Genomic DNA, 13852 nt, shown 5'->3' with positions numbered 1-13852 from the left:
GTCGGGAGGTATAAAGGAGGGGTGACCCCCACTTGTTACCCCCCGATTGTGACGTACTGGTAGCCAGCGCGGGGGATTTCTGAGTGACCCCCCCGGTGGTTTGTGACAGGGGGTGCTCATCCTCCCCGCTCTGTTTTGCAGCAGGCGGTCGCCGCTGACTCCTTTGACGTGCTGCGCAGGGTCTACGTGGATTTCGACGGCATCAACTTCAGGAGAAAGTTTCTTCAGGGTCTGGAAACGGAAAACATCCACATGATGATTGGTAAGGGGCAGAATTGAGAGTGCAGCTCTGGGTGTGACGAGAGAATAAAGCACAAGATCCGCTCAAATAGGAGCGGACGCGTTTACTGGTCATGACCTCACACTAGGGGGCGCCGCTCCCTGCCCCCTCTGTAAGGGGAATATTAACTATTTGCTCCCCATTTCGTCCTTCTAAGGCTCCATGAAGATTGACTCGCTGGGCATGCTGTCCGATTTATCGGTGTCTGAGCGGAAGATTTTCCCCATTGGCTACCAGTAAGTGTCCCGGGGCTCATAGTTTGGGTCAGTGATCGGGGGGTCCGGCGCCTGCGTCCTTCATGTCAGTCTCCCCCTTAGGTGCTCTCGCTTGTACTGGAGCACTCTGGACGCCCGGCAGCGCTGCTGGTACAAATGCAGGGTGGTGGAGCATCGGCCTAAAGAAGGGGATCTACCTCCGGAAGGACTGGACGGCCCGGAGGACAACCAGACCATCATCCACAGCCCCGGACACCTCCCAGGTAACTGCACCAGCAGGGGGCAGCACAGTCATAGCGAGCAGAGGATATGGGGACAGGATTGTGCCCTCTCAGTCACTCAGCGCTTGTCCTATACTAATGTACGGCCACGTCCCCCCCCCCCCTCAGTGTACTGATATTTTCCCACCCCAGTGTATGTACAACGCCATGGAGGTAGAACGGGAGGCAGGTCCCGCCATGGAGGTGGATCGGGAGGGAGGGAGGTGCGCCAAGGAGGTGGAACGGGAGGGAGGGAGGGCCGCCATGGAGGTAGAACGTGAGGGAGGGAGGGCCGCCATGGAGGTAGAACGTGAGGGAGGGAGGGCCACCATGGAGGTGGATCGGGAGGGAGGGCCGCCATGGAGGTAGAACGTGAGGGAGGGAGGGCCGCCATGGAGGTGGAACAGGAGGGAGGGAGGGCCGCCATGGAGGTAGAACGTGAGGGATGGAGGGCCGCCATAGAGGTGGATCGGGAGGGAGAGCTGCCATGGAGGTGGAACGTGAGGGAGGGAGGGCCGCCATGGAGGTGGATCGGGAGGGAGAGCTGCCATGGAGGTGGAACGGGAGGGTGGGAGGGCTGCCATGGAGGTAGAGCAGTAGGGAGGTCGGTCCTGTTGGCTGCGATGGATGGATTGATATATAGATGGATGAATGGATATATAGAGGGATGGATGGATATATAGAGGGATGGATGGATATATAGAGGGATGGATGGATAGATAGAGGGATGGATAGATAGAGGGATGGATAGATAGAGGGATGGATAGATAGAGGGATGGATAGATAGAGGGATGGATAGATAGAGGGATGGATAGATAGAGGGATGGATAGATAGAGGGATGGATAGATAGAGGGATGGATAGATAGAGGGATGGATAGATAGAGGGATGGATAGATAGAGGGATGGATAGATAGAGGGATGGATAGATAGAGGGATGGATAGATAGAGGGATGGATAGATAGAGGGATGGATAGATAGAGGGATGGATAGATAGAGGGATGGATAGATAGAGGGATGGATAGATAGAGGGATGGATAGATATATAGAGGGATGGATAGATATATAGAGGGATGGATAGATATATAGAGGGATGGATAGATATATAGAGGGATGGATAGATATATAGAGGGATGGATAGATAGAGGGATGGATAGATAGAGGGATGGATATATATAGAGGGATGGATATATATAGAGGGATGGATATATATAGAGGGATGGATATATATAGAGGGATGGATATATATAGAGGGATGGATATATATAGAGGGATGGATATATATAGAGGGATGGATATATATAGAGGGATGGATATATATAGAGGGATGGATATATATAGAGGGATGGATATATATAGAGGGATGGATATATATAGAGGGATGGATGGATATATAGAGGGATGGATGGATATATAGAGGGATGGATGGATATATAGAGGGATGGATGGATATATGGTTGGAGGGATGGATGGATATATGGATGGAGGGATGGATGGATATATAGAGGAATGGATGGATATATAGATGGAGGGAGGGATGGATGGATATATAGATGGAGGGAGGGATGGATGGATATATAGAGGGAGGGATGGAGGGAGGGATGGAGGGATGGATGGAGGGATGGATGGAGGGATGGATGGAGGGATGGAGGGAGGGAGGGAGGGAGGGAGGGAGGGATGGATGGAGGGATGGATGGATGGAGAGATGGATGGATGGATAGAGGGATGGATGGATGGATGTAGGGATGGATGGATGGATGGAGGGATGGATGGATGGAGGGATGGATGGATGGAGGGATGGATGGATGGAGGGATGGATGGATGGAGGGATGGATGGATGGAGGGATATATAGATGGAGGGATGGATGGATGGAGGGATATATAGATGGAGGGATATATAGATGGATGGATGGATGGAGGGATGGATATATAGATGGAGGGATATATAGATGGATGGAGGGATATATGGAGGGATAGATGGATATATAGATGGAGGGATGGATGGATATATAGATGGATGGATATATAGATGGATGGATATATGGAGGGATATATAGATGGAGGGATGGATGGAGGGATGGATATATGGAGGGATATATAGATGGAGGGATATATGGATGGAGGGATGGATGGAGGGATGGATGGAGGGATGGATGGAGGGATGGATGGAGGGATGGATGGAGGGATGGATGGAGGGATGGATGGAGGGATGGATGGAGGGATGGATGGATGGATGGATGGAGGGATGGATGGATGGATATATAGATGGAGGGATGGATGGATATATAGATGGAGGGATGGATGGATATATAGATGGAGGGATGGATGGATATATAGATGGAGGGATGGATGGATATATAGATGGAGGGATGGATGGATATATAGATGGAGGGATGGATGGATATATAGATGGAGGGATGGATGGATATATAGATGGAGGGATGGATGGATATATAGATGGATTGATGGATGGATATATAGATGGAGGGATGGATGGATATATAGATGGATATATGGATGGATGGATATATAGATGGAGGGATATATAGATGGAGGGATGGATGGATATATAGATGGAGGGATGGATGGATATATAGATGGAGGGATATATAGATGGAGGGATGGATGGATATATAGATGGAGGGATGGATGGATATATAGATGGAGGGATGGATGGATATATAGATGGATGGATATATGGAGGGATATATAGATGGATGGATGGATAGATGGAGGGAGGGAGGGATGGATATATAGATGGAGGGAGGGATATATAGATGGAGGGAGGGATGGATGGATATATAGATGGATGGATGGATATATAGATGGAGGGATGGATATATGGATGGATGGAGGGATGGATGGATATATAGATGGAGGGAGGGATATACGGAGGGATGGATGGAGGGATATATAGATGGAGGGATGGAGGGATATATAGATGGAGGGATGGATGGATATATAGATGGAGGGATGGATATATGGATGGAGGGATGGATATATGGATGGAGGGATGGATATATGGATGGAGGGATGGATATATGGATGGAGGGATGGATATATGGATGGAGGGATGGATATATGGATGGAGGGATGGATGGATGGAGGGATATATAGATGGAGGGATGGATGGATGGAGGGATATATATATAGATGGAGGGATGGATGGATGGAGGGATGGATGGATATATAGATGGAGGGATGGAGGGATATATAGATGGATGGATATATGGAGGGATATATAGATGGAGGGATGGATATATGGATGGATATATGGATGGATGGATATATGGAGGGATGGATGGATATATAGATGGAGGGAGGGATGGATGGATGGATGGATATATAGATGGAGGGATGGATATATGGAGGGATGGATGGATATATAGATGGATATATGGATGGATGGATGGATATATAGAGGGATGGATGGATATATAGATGGATGGATATATGGATGGATGGATATATAGATGGATGGATATATGGATGGATGGATATATAGATGGAGGGAGGGATGGATGGATATATAGATGGATATATGGATGGAGGATGGAGGGAGGGCTCCAGTTATGAGGAGGGAGCTGCAGGCAGTGATCAGCGCGGACTGTTGAAGAATAAAGCCCCTTTTCTTTTCTAGCTGAGCGGGCGCCGGTCGTCAGTCCTCCCACCCCGGAGAGGGTCCCGGTTCCTCGACCGCCCCCCTCAGAGCCCGTCACCTCTGCGGTCGCCCCCCGCTCCTTCTGTGGTGCCCGGATGAAGAATCCCAACTACTCTCCCTCGCGGCGGCCCCTCGGTGGCTCTTCGCGGCCGCTGCCGTCTCCAGGTGAGCTCTTCTGGGGCTGACGTCGCCTCTTCGCTGCCTCCGGGGTCTTCCTCCTTTGTGATGACCTTACTTTGCCGTTCGCAGGGAGTCTGTCGTCATCGACGTCGTCGTCTTCCCCGTTGTCCCACCACTTCCTGAAGATCAGCGCTCCTGAGGTGACGCCTCTCCGCAGATCCCGCCGCCCCCCGCTGACGTCCCCCAGAGCCACCCGCCAGTCTTCTGCGCGGCTCCCCAGCCCTCCCGCCTCCGGCTCTTCTCTGCCGGCTGTCCGCCGGTCGTCTGCTGAGGGCGAGGCGGCCTCGTCCGAGGTGGGCACCACTCCGCTAATGGATGAGTGGGAGGGCGGCAGCACCTCGGAGGAGGAGGAGGCGGCGGGCGAGCCGTACTACGGGCTGACCCGGACGGTGGTGTCTCATGAACCTTTAAGCCCCCTGACGTCTCCGGCCATGTCCAGACACATTGAACAGTTGGACGGCATCCATGACGGTACGGACAGCGAGGACACCCCGCAAAACCAGAACGGCCCCCTGGGCAGCGGTAAGACAGTGGACTTTGTGCTGAAGGCGGCGGGAGTGTCTGGAGCCGGGGGGCCGGCGGCGGTGCAGCAGGACGTCTCCTCTCCGGCCACCACCAGCTCCGCCATCCTCAACGGGCTTACAGCTCCCTCACTGTCCAACGGCCTGGAGTGCGCGACGCAGGGACCGCCACCGCTCAGGGACCCGCCACAAGTGCAAAGGGTGTGTCGTCCGCTGCTGGTCATGCCCCCCAATGGCCCCCTGTGCCCGACCGCTGACCCGACCGCCGCCACCACCCAAAACAGCTCCGCATCCAACATTATCTTACTCAACATGGAGGCCGGCGGTGGCACGGACACGGCAGGAAACCCGCCGCTGTTACAGGACATTGCCAAATCTGACTGCGTCACAATCACGCGGGTGGCCCCCGCCCGGCCCAGCAGAGTGGCCCCCAAAGTTAACAAGAAGGTCCCCATCCCGTGTCTTCCTCAGGCGACCTCCGCCAAACCCCCGCCTCCGGTGCAGCCCGTGAACACAAACCTCGGCACCGTCTTATTCCAGACTGGACCCGTGCCCACGCCAACGTGGACGCTGCGTGTGGTTCCAATGTTAAACGTGATGCAAGGGACCGGGCAGATCACGCTGGGGCCACAGGCGGTGGTGGCCCCAATCCCCGGCATCCCTCAGTGTCTGGTGCAGGGGCTCTCTATGAATGCAGGACTCCTCAGCGTCGCCCCAAACCCCACCCACCCGAAGCCGCAGGTACAGCTCATCCAGCCGGCCCCCCCAAAGCCAGTACCCATAAAACCCATCTGCATGAAGAGGACCGGCAACACCGCCGGCAAAAAGAAACTGAAACTGGACGCGTCTGATAAACTGGAAATGCTGAACCCGCACAAGCTAACGAAGTCCGTGGTCATAAACTACAACTGCGCATTGGAGAAGACGCCCAACATAAGGTATAAGCCTAGAGAGTTACTCCAGAGCTGCACTCACTATTCTGCTGGTGCAGTCACTGTGTACATACATTACATTACTGATCCTGAGTTACCTTTACTGATCCTGAGTTACCTCCTGTATTATACTCCAGAGCTGCACTCACTATTCTGCTGGTGCAGTCACTGTGTACACACATTACATTACTGATCCTAAGTTACCTCCTGTATTACACTCCAGAGCTGCACTCACTATTCTGCTGGTGCAGTCACTGTGTACATACATTACTGATCCTGAGTTACCTCCTGTATTATATTCCAGAGCTGCACTCACTATTCTGCTGGTGCAGTCACTGTGTACATACATTACATTACTGATCCTGAGTTACCTCCTGTATTATACTCCAGAGCTGCACTCACTATTCTGCTGGTGCAGTCACTGTGTACATACATTACATTACTGATCCTGAGTTACCTCCTGTATTATACTCCAGAGCTGCAGTCACTATTCTGCTGGTGCAGTCAGTGTACATACATTACATTACTGATCCTGAGTTACCTCCTGTACTATACCCCAGAGCTGCACTCACTATTCTGCTGGTGCAGTCACTGTGTACATACATTACATTACTGATCCTGAGTTACCTCCTGTATTATACTCCAGAGCTGCACTCACTATTCTGCTGGTGCAGTCACTCTGTACATACATTACATTACTGATCCTGAGTTACCTCCTGTATTATACTCCAGAGCTGCACTCACTATTCTGCTGATGCAGTCACTGTGTACATATATTACATTACTGATCCTGAGTTACCTCCTGTATTATACTCCAGAGCTGCACTCACTATTCTGCTGGTGCAGTCACTGTGTACATACATTACATTACTGATCCTGAGTTACCTCCTGTATTATACTCCAGAGCTGCACTCACTATTCTGCTAGTGCAGTCACTGTGTACATATATTACATTACTGATCCTGAGTTACCTCCTGTATTATACTCCAGAGCTGCACTCACTATTCTGCTGGTGCAGTCACTGTGTACACACATTACATTACTGATCCTAAGTTACCTCCTGTATTACACTCCAGAGCTGCACTCACTATTCTGCTGGTGCAGTCACTGTGTACATACATTACTGATCCTGAGTTACCTCCTGTATTATACTCCAGAGCTGCACTCACTATTCTGCTGATGCAGTCACTGTGTACATATATTACATTACTGATCCTGAGTTACCTCCTGTATTATACTCCAGAGCTGCACTCACTATTCTGCTGGTGCAGTCACTGTGTACATACATTACATTACTGATCCTGAGTTACCTCCTGTATTATACTCCAGAGCTGCACTCACTATTCTCCAGGCTTCAGCTCTGAAGGCTTGTAGCTGAGTGTATGCAGTAATGTTATTGGTATCTGCAGGCTGCACTGATACATTGGGACAAATCTTCTGCAGTTTGTGGTATATTTTGTAATTTGCAGATTTCTTTTACAGACAGAAGCGTAAGATGAAGGAGCCGGTCGTGCAGGAGACTGTGGACCTGGGGTTGGTGGTTGACGAAAATCCCTATATAAACATGAACGAGTGAGTCCTGACGTTCCTTGGTCGGGGGGCACGGTTGTTGGGGGCTGCGGTTGTGCTCCTCGGTCAGGGTCATGCTCGGGTCGCTCTCCTAGGTCAGGTGTCGGAGTCACGCTAGCGAATCGCACTCCTGGGTCGGGGGTCACGCTCGATGGTCGCGGGTCAGGGTCACGCTCAAGGATGGCGCTCCTGGGTTGGGGGTTGGAGTCACGCTCGAGGGTTATGCTCCTGGGTCGGGGGTCACACTTGAGGGTCGGGGTCACATTCGATGGTTGCGTTCCTAGGTCGAGGTCACGCTAGAGGATTGCACTCCTGGGCCTGGGGGGTCACGCTCGAGGGTCGCTGCTCCTGGGCCGGGGTTTGGGGTCGCTGCTCCTGGGCCCGGGGCTTGGGGTCGCTGCTCCTGGGCCGGGGCTTGGGGTCGCTGCTCCTGGGCCGGGGTTTGGGGTCGCTGCTCCTGGGCCGGGGTTTGGGGTCGCTGCTCCTGGGCCCGGGGCTTGGGGTCGCTGCTCCTGGGCCCGGGGCTTGGGGTCGCTGCTCCTGGGCCGGGGCTTGGGGTCGCTGCTCCTGGGCCGGGGTTTGGGGTCGCTGCTCCTGGGCCGGGGCTTGGGGTCGCTGCTCCTGGGCCGGGGCTTGGGGTCGCTGCTCCTGGGCCGGGGCTTGGGGTCGCTGCTCCTGGGCCGGGGTTTGGGGTCGCTGCTCCTGGGCCGGGGCTTGGGGTCGCTGCTCCTGGGCCGGGGCTTGGGGTCGCTGCTCCTGGGCCGGGGTTTGGGGTCGCTGCTCCTGGGCCGGGGTTTGGGGTCGCTGCTCCTGGGCCGGGGTTTGGGGTCGCTGCTCCTGGGCCGGGGTTTGGGGTCGCTGCTCCTGGGCCGGGGTTTGGGGTCGCTGCTCCTGGGCCGGGGTTTGGGGTCGCTGCTCTTGGGCCGGGGTTTGGGGTCGCTGCTCCTGGGCCGGGGTTTGGGGTCGCTGCTCCTGGGCCGGGGTTTGGGGTCGCTGCTCCTGGGCCGGGGTTTGGGGTCGCTGCTCCTGGGCCGGGGTTTGGGGTCGCTGCTCCTGGGCCGGGGTTTGGGGTCGCTGCTCCTGGGCCGGGGTTTGGGGTCGCTGCTCCTGGGCCGGGGTTTGGGGTCGCTGCTCCTGGGCCGGGGTTTGGGGTCGCTGCTCCTGGGCCGGGGTTTGGGGTCGCTGCTCCTGGGCCGGGGTTTGGGGTCGCTGCTCCTGGGCCGGGGTTTGGGGTCGCTGCTCCTGGGCCGGGGTTTGGGGTCACGCTCCTGGGCCGGGGAGGGTTCGCTGCTCCTAGGTCGGGGGGTTCGCTGCTCCTGGGTGGAGGGGTGGGTTGTCGCTGTTTCTGGTCTGACGCCTTTTCTTTCTTTTCAGGCTTCTTGTGGACCTCACTGTGGATGTGAAAACCGAATCTCCAACAGCAGAATTGGCAAAGGAGTCTCCCGGCTCGGAGCACACGCCAGGTAACGGGGGCCAGGACCTGGATACTCTGCACCAGCCGCTCGTGGCTTTACATCTGGGAAAGCTGGGTGACAGGTGATATGGCCACCTGGAAGGGTGGTCCCGTCCACATTACGTCCCCGCTCTTGTCCACATTACGTCCCCGCTCCCTGCACAGCCGCTTCCGTCCACATTACGTCCCCGCTCCCTGCACAGCCGCTCCCGTCCACACATTACGTCCTCGTTCCCGTCCACATTACGTCCCCGCTCCCTGCACAGCCGGTCCCGTCCACATTACGTCCCCGCTCCCTGCACAGCCGGTCCCGGGACGCCGTCGGTGGCTCCATTTTTCCTTTTTCTCTTTCCAGATTTCTCCCCCAATTTTGACGACTTTGAGGAGCGATTTCTGGAGGAGGAGAATCTTCTGGTGCGGAGGAGCAGACGGCACCTGCGCTTCGAGATCATCAGCGAGGACGGCTTCTACACCCAGTCTGACAGCGCAGAAGGTACGGGCCGGGGCGAGACCTCCCGGATCCTGAGCCCCCCCCTGTTATGGACCCATTTTTGGAGGATTTTTGTTCTTCCCTGTAGGTGCATGGCGGAGGGTGGTGGAGAAGGTGCAGGAGGCGCGCGGTGTCGGGAGGCTCAGGCAGCTGTCCTTCTCAGGTGAGGGGTGTCGGGGTGGGCTCGCTCACGGTCAGGGGGTGTACGCCGCATGCTGACCCGTCCTCGCCCTCCTAGGTCTGTGCGGATCGCGGATGCTGGGCGTTCAGCACGACGCCGTCCTCTTCCTCCTGGAGCAACTGATCGGCGCCGAGCGCTGCCGCGGATACAAGTTCCTGTTCCACCCGCAGGAGGTCGAGGAGGAGGAGCTGCTGATCAATCCCACCGGCTGCGCGCGGAGCGAGTACTACGTCCGGTATGTGCCGGCGCCGCTCATCTCCGGCTTCGCGGCTTCGTGTGTACTCATTTTTTTTTTGTTTTTCCATTAGGAAATCCACCTTCGATATGTTCAATTTCTTGGCGTCTCAGCACCGGAACCTGCCGGAGCTGTGCGCGATGGAGGAAGAGGAGGAGGAGGTGCAGCTGAAGTCCACCAGGTACGAGGCGCCGCTCTACCGGGGAAGGGGGGGGGTTCACTTATTTTAGCACCTTAACCCCTTTGGCGCTGTATTTTCAGACGAGCGACCAGCCTGGATCTGCCCATGGCAATGAGGTTCAGGCACCTGAAGAAAACCTCCAAAGAAGCGGTCGGGGTCTACAGGTAAGTGGCGGTCCGCCCGCCTGCGCCATGTGACCGCGCCGCGTCCTGACCGCCTCCCCCGCCTCCTCCTGCAGGTCCGCCATCCACGGCCGAGGGCTGTTTTGTAAAAGGAACATCGACGCTGGCGAAATGGTCATAGAGTATTCGGGCAACGTGATCCGCGCCGTCCTGACCGACAAGCGGGAAAAGTACTACGACAGCAAGGTAAGTGACGCCAATATGGGGGCGCCCGGACCCGGAGTCAGTGCGGTGTCTTGTAGGCTGTCAGTGTATGGAAATATTCAGAATACTGACAGCAAGCAGAGGTCTTGAGAAGTGAAAGAAGCGGAGGAGGGGACTGTCGGGCGGCGGGGGACTGACTGGTGGAGAAGGAGGGGGACTGACTGGTGGAGAAGGAGGGGGACTGACTGGTGGAGAAGGAGGGGGACTGACTGGTGGAGAAGGAGGGGGACTGACTGGTGGAGAAGGAGGGGGACTGACTGGTGGAGAAGGAGGGGGGGGACTGACTGGTGGAGAAGGAGGGGGGGGACTGACTGGTGGAGAAGGAGGGGGGGACTGACTGGTGGAGGAGGGGGACTGGCGGAGGGGGACTGACTGGTGGAGAAGGAGGGGGGGACTGACTGGTGGAGAAGGAGGGGGGGACTGACTGGTGGAGAAGGAGGGGGGGACTGACTGGTGGAGAAGGAGGGGGGGACTGACTGGTGGAGAAGGAGGGGGGGACTGACTGGTGGAGGAGGGGGACTGGCGGAGGGGGACTGACTGATGGAGGAGGAGGGGGGCTGACTGACGGTGGTGGAGGAGGGGAGGCTGACGGTGGTGGAGGAGGGGGGGCTGACTGACGGTGGTGGAGGAGGGGGGGCTGACTGACGGTGGTGGAGGAGGGGGGGCTGACTGACGGTGGTGGAGGAGGGGGGGCTGACTGACGGTGGTGGAGGAGGGGGGGCTGACTGACGGTGGTGGAGGAGGGGGGGCTGACTGACGGTGGTGGAGGAGGGGGGGCTGACTGACGGTGGTGGAGGAGGGGGGGCTGACTGACGGTGGTGGAGGAGGGGGGGCTGACTGACGGTGGTGGAGGAGGGGGGGCTGACTGACGGTGGTGGAGGAGGGGGGGCTGACTGACGGTGGTGGAGGAGGGGGGGCTGACTGACGGTGGTGGAGGAGGGGGGGCTGACTGACGGTGGTGGAGGAGGGGGGGCTGACTGACGGTGGTGGAGGAGGGGGGGCTGACTGACGGTGGTGGAGGAGGGGGGGCTGACTGACGGTGGTGGAGGAGGGGGGGCTGACTGACGGTGGTGGAGGAGGGGGGGGCTGACTGACGGTGGTGGAGGAGGGGGGGCTGACTGACGGTGGTGGAGGAGGGGGGGCTGACTGACGGTGGTGGAGGAGGGGGGGCTGACTGACGGTGGTGTAGGAGGGGGGGCTGACTGACGGTGGTGTAGGAGGGGGGGCTGACTGACGGTGGTGGAGGAGGGGGACTGACTGACGGTGGTGGAGGGACTGACTGACGGTGGCGGCGGAGGAGGATTGGCTGACTTGCGGCGGTGTCGGAGGAGGGGACTGACTTGCGGCGGTGTCGGAGGAGGGGACTGACTTGCGGCGGTGTCGGAGGAGGGGACTGACGTTACCTTCTATTCCAGGGCATCGGGTGTTACATGTTCCGCATCGATGACTTTGACGTGGTGGACGCCACGATGCACGGGAACGCGGCGCGCTTCATCAACCACTCGTGCGAGCCCAACTGCTACTCCCGGGTGATCCACGTGGAAGGCCAGAAGCACATCGTGATCTTCGCCCTCCGGAGCATCTACCGCGGCGAGGAGCTGACCTACGACTACAAGTTCCCCATCGAGGACGCCAGCAGCAAGCTGCACTGTAACTGCGGGGCCAAGAAGTGTCGCCGATTCCTCAACTGAGCCCAGCCGGCCGCGGAGGTGCTGGCACTTCCCATGGCGGACGCACCGAGCCTCCCCGACCGCCGGGCCGAGCACGATCAATGGTGCTTCTCTCTGCGCAGAAGAGAACCTCACCCGAAACCGCACTTTACCCTCTGTCCTGGCGGCAGCTCCTCTCCTCCTCTCAGGGTCCTCTCCAGATTCTCCTCTCCCTCGCTGCTGCTGCTTCCGGGCCGCTTTCCCCGCGCCGTCTCACAGCAAGGGGAGAAGGCGTCCTCTATTTTTTAACCAGTGCTCACTCCTGATCCAAATGTTGGGGAGCAAAGGAACGAAAAAAAAAAAAAGGTTCCTTTTTGGGGGTGACAATCTATTTTTATTCCTCTTGCTGCTAATGACCCTCCCAGACCTGAATTGGTGACGACCCCCCCCCCCCCCCCCCGATTCCTTCTCTGCATTGTATCATGGCGTTCTGATTATTTTTTCTCCCCCCCCCCCCCCCCTCGTGACTTTTCTTCCGGGGCACGAGCGGCGGTCGCGACGCTGCTCTGCGAATATCGACTGCTGACGGCGAGCGAGGCTTGTACATACTGTATAAAGATTTGTAAGGACATCTTGGGTTTTTTTTTTCTATGCACTTTTTTTTATTTAAGGACTTGCCGGAGAATAATGGTTCATGTCTCACCTGTTTAGCGTTTTAAATAAAAGGAAAATTTTGACATTTCGGTGTTTTTAGGTGAAGAACGATTACCCCTGGTGAACGGGGGGCGTGGGGGGAGGGATGGGGGGAGGGTGTGAACGGGGGGCGGGGGGGAGGGATGGGGGGGCGGGGAGGGTCCATCAGTGCGACAGGTGGGGAATACGGCTGGTCACAAGGTGAGTTCTGATGAACGCCGCAGGTTACGGCTGTATCTCTAACCGCGTCGTATGGTGAGATCCGCTATCGGGATGGAAATAGTCACATGCACAAGATGGGTCACAACCGGCGGCTCTCGCCCCTCCAGCCCCAGACGCAGTGCAAAAATGTGAGGCTTTTGTCCCCCAATCCTGTATAGAAAACCAGTTTCTGGGACATCATGGCTTCTGCAATTAACTCCCATGGCCAGGAGGGTGCGTGGCCAAGGGACGAGGGGGAGTGGCCAAGGGGCGAGGGCGCGAGGCAGGCCAGGAGGCGAGGGCGCGAGGCAGGCCAGGAAGACAGGAGGCGAGGGCGCGAGGCAGGCCAGGAGACAGGAGGCGAGGGCGCGAGGCAGGCCAGGAGACAGGAGGCGAGGGCGCGAGGCAGGCCAGGAGACAGGAGGTGAGGGCGCGAGGCAGGCCAGGAGACAGGAGGCGAGGGCGCGAGGCAGGCCAGGAGACAGGAGGCGAGGGCGCGAGGCAGGCCAGGAGACAGGAGGCGAGGGCGCGAGGCAGGCCAGGAGAAAGGAGGCGAGGGCGCGAGGCAGGACCGGAGGCGAGGGCGCGAGGCAGGCCAGGAGGCGAGGGCGCGAGGCAGGCCAGGAGGCGAGGGCGCGAAGCAGGCCAGGAGGCGAGGGCGCGAGGCAGGCCAGGGCGCGAGGCAGGCCAGGAGGCGAGGGCGCAAGGCAGGCCAGGAGACAGGAGGCGAGGGCGCGAGGCAGGCCAGGATTCGAGGAGGCGAGGCG

At 57.3% G+C, this 13852-nt stretch overlaps 1 protein-coding gene across 1 annotated transcript in view; it reads left to right on the top strand.

The window, feature by feature from the left end:
* KMT2B (lysine methyltransferase 2B) overlaps positions 1–12930 on the top strand; it is a 140752-nt gene extending 127822 nt beyond the window's left edge. Inside the window, 14 exon segments of the mRNA XM_075328330.1 lie at positions 145–262; positions 438–516; positions 598–758; positions 4394–4579; positions 4664–6053; positions 7530–7619; positions 8991–9079; positions 9425–9562; positions 9648–9722; positions 9798–9975; positions 10049–10156; positions 10237–10320; positions 10395–10524; positions 11958–12930. Coding sequence (XP_075184445.1) covers positions 145–262; positions 438–516; positions 598–758; positions 4394–4579; positions 4664–6053; positions 7530–7619; positions 8991–9079; positions 9425–9562; positions 9648–9722; positions 9798–9975; positions 10049–10156; positions 10237–10320; positions 10395–10524; positions 11958–12233 — 3102 coding nt within the window. The 3' untranslated portion in view covers positions 12234–12930.
* The last annotated feature ends 922 nt before the right edge of the window (positions 12931–13852 follow it).

The sequence above is a fragment of the Anomaloglossus baeobatrachus genome, chromosome 11 (assembly GCF_048569485.1).
Source record: "Anomaloglossus baeobatrachus isolate aAnoBae1 chromosome 11, aAnoBae1.hap1, whole genome shotgun sequence".
In the NCBI taxonomy this organism is placed as follows: Eukaryota; Metazoa; Chordata; class Amphibia; order Anura; family Aromobatidae; genus Anomaloglossus; species Anomaloglossus baeobatrachus.
This window is presented reverse-complemented; position numbering and strand designations above follow the sequence as displayed.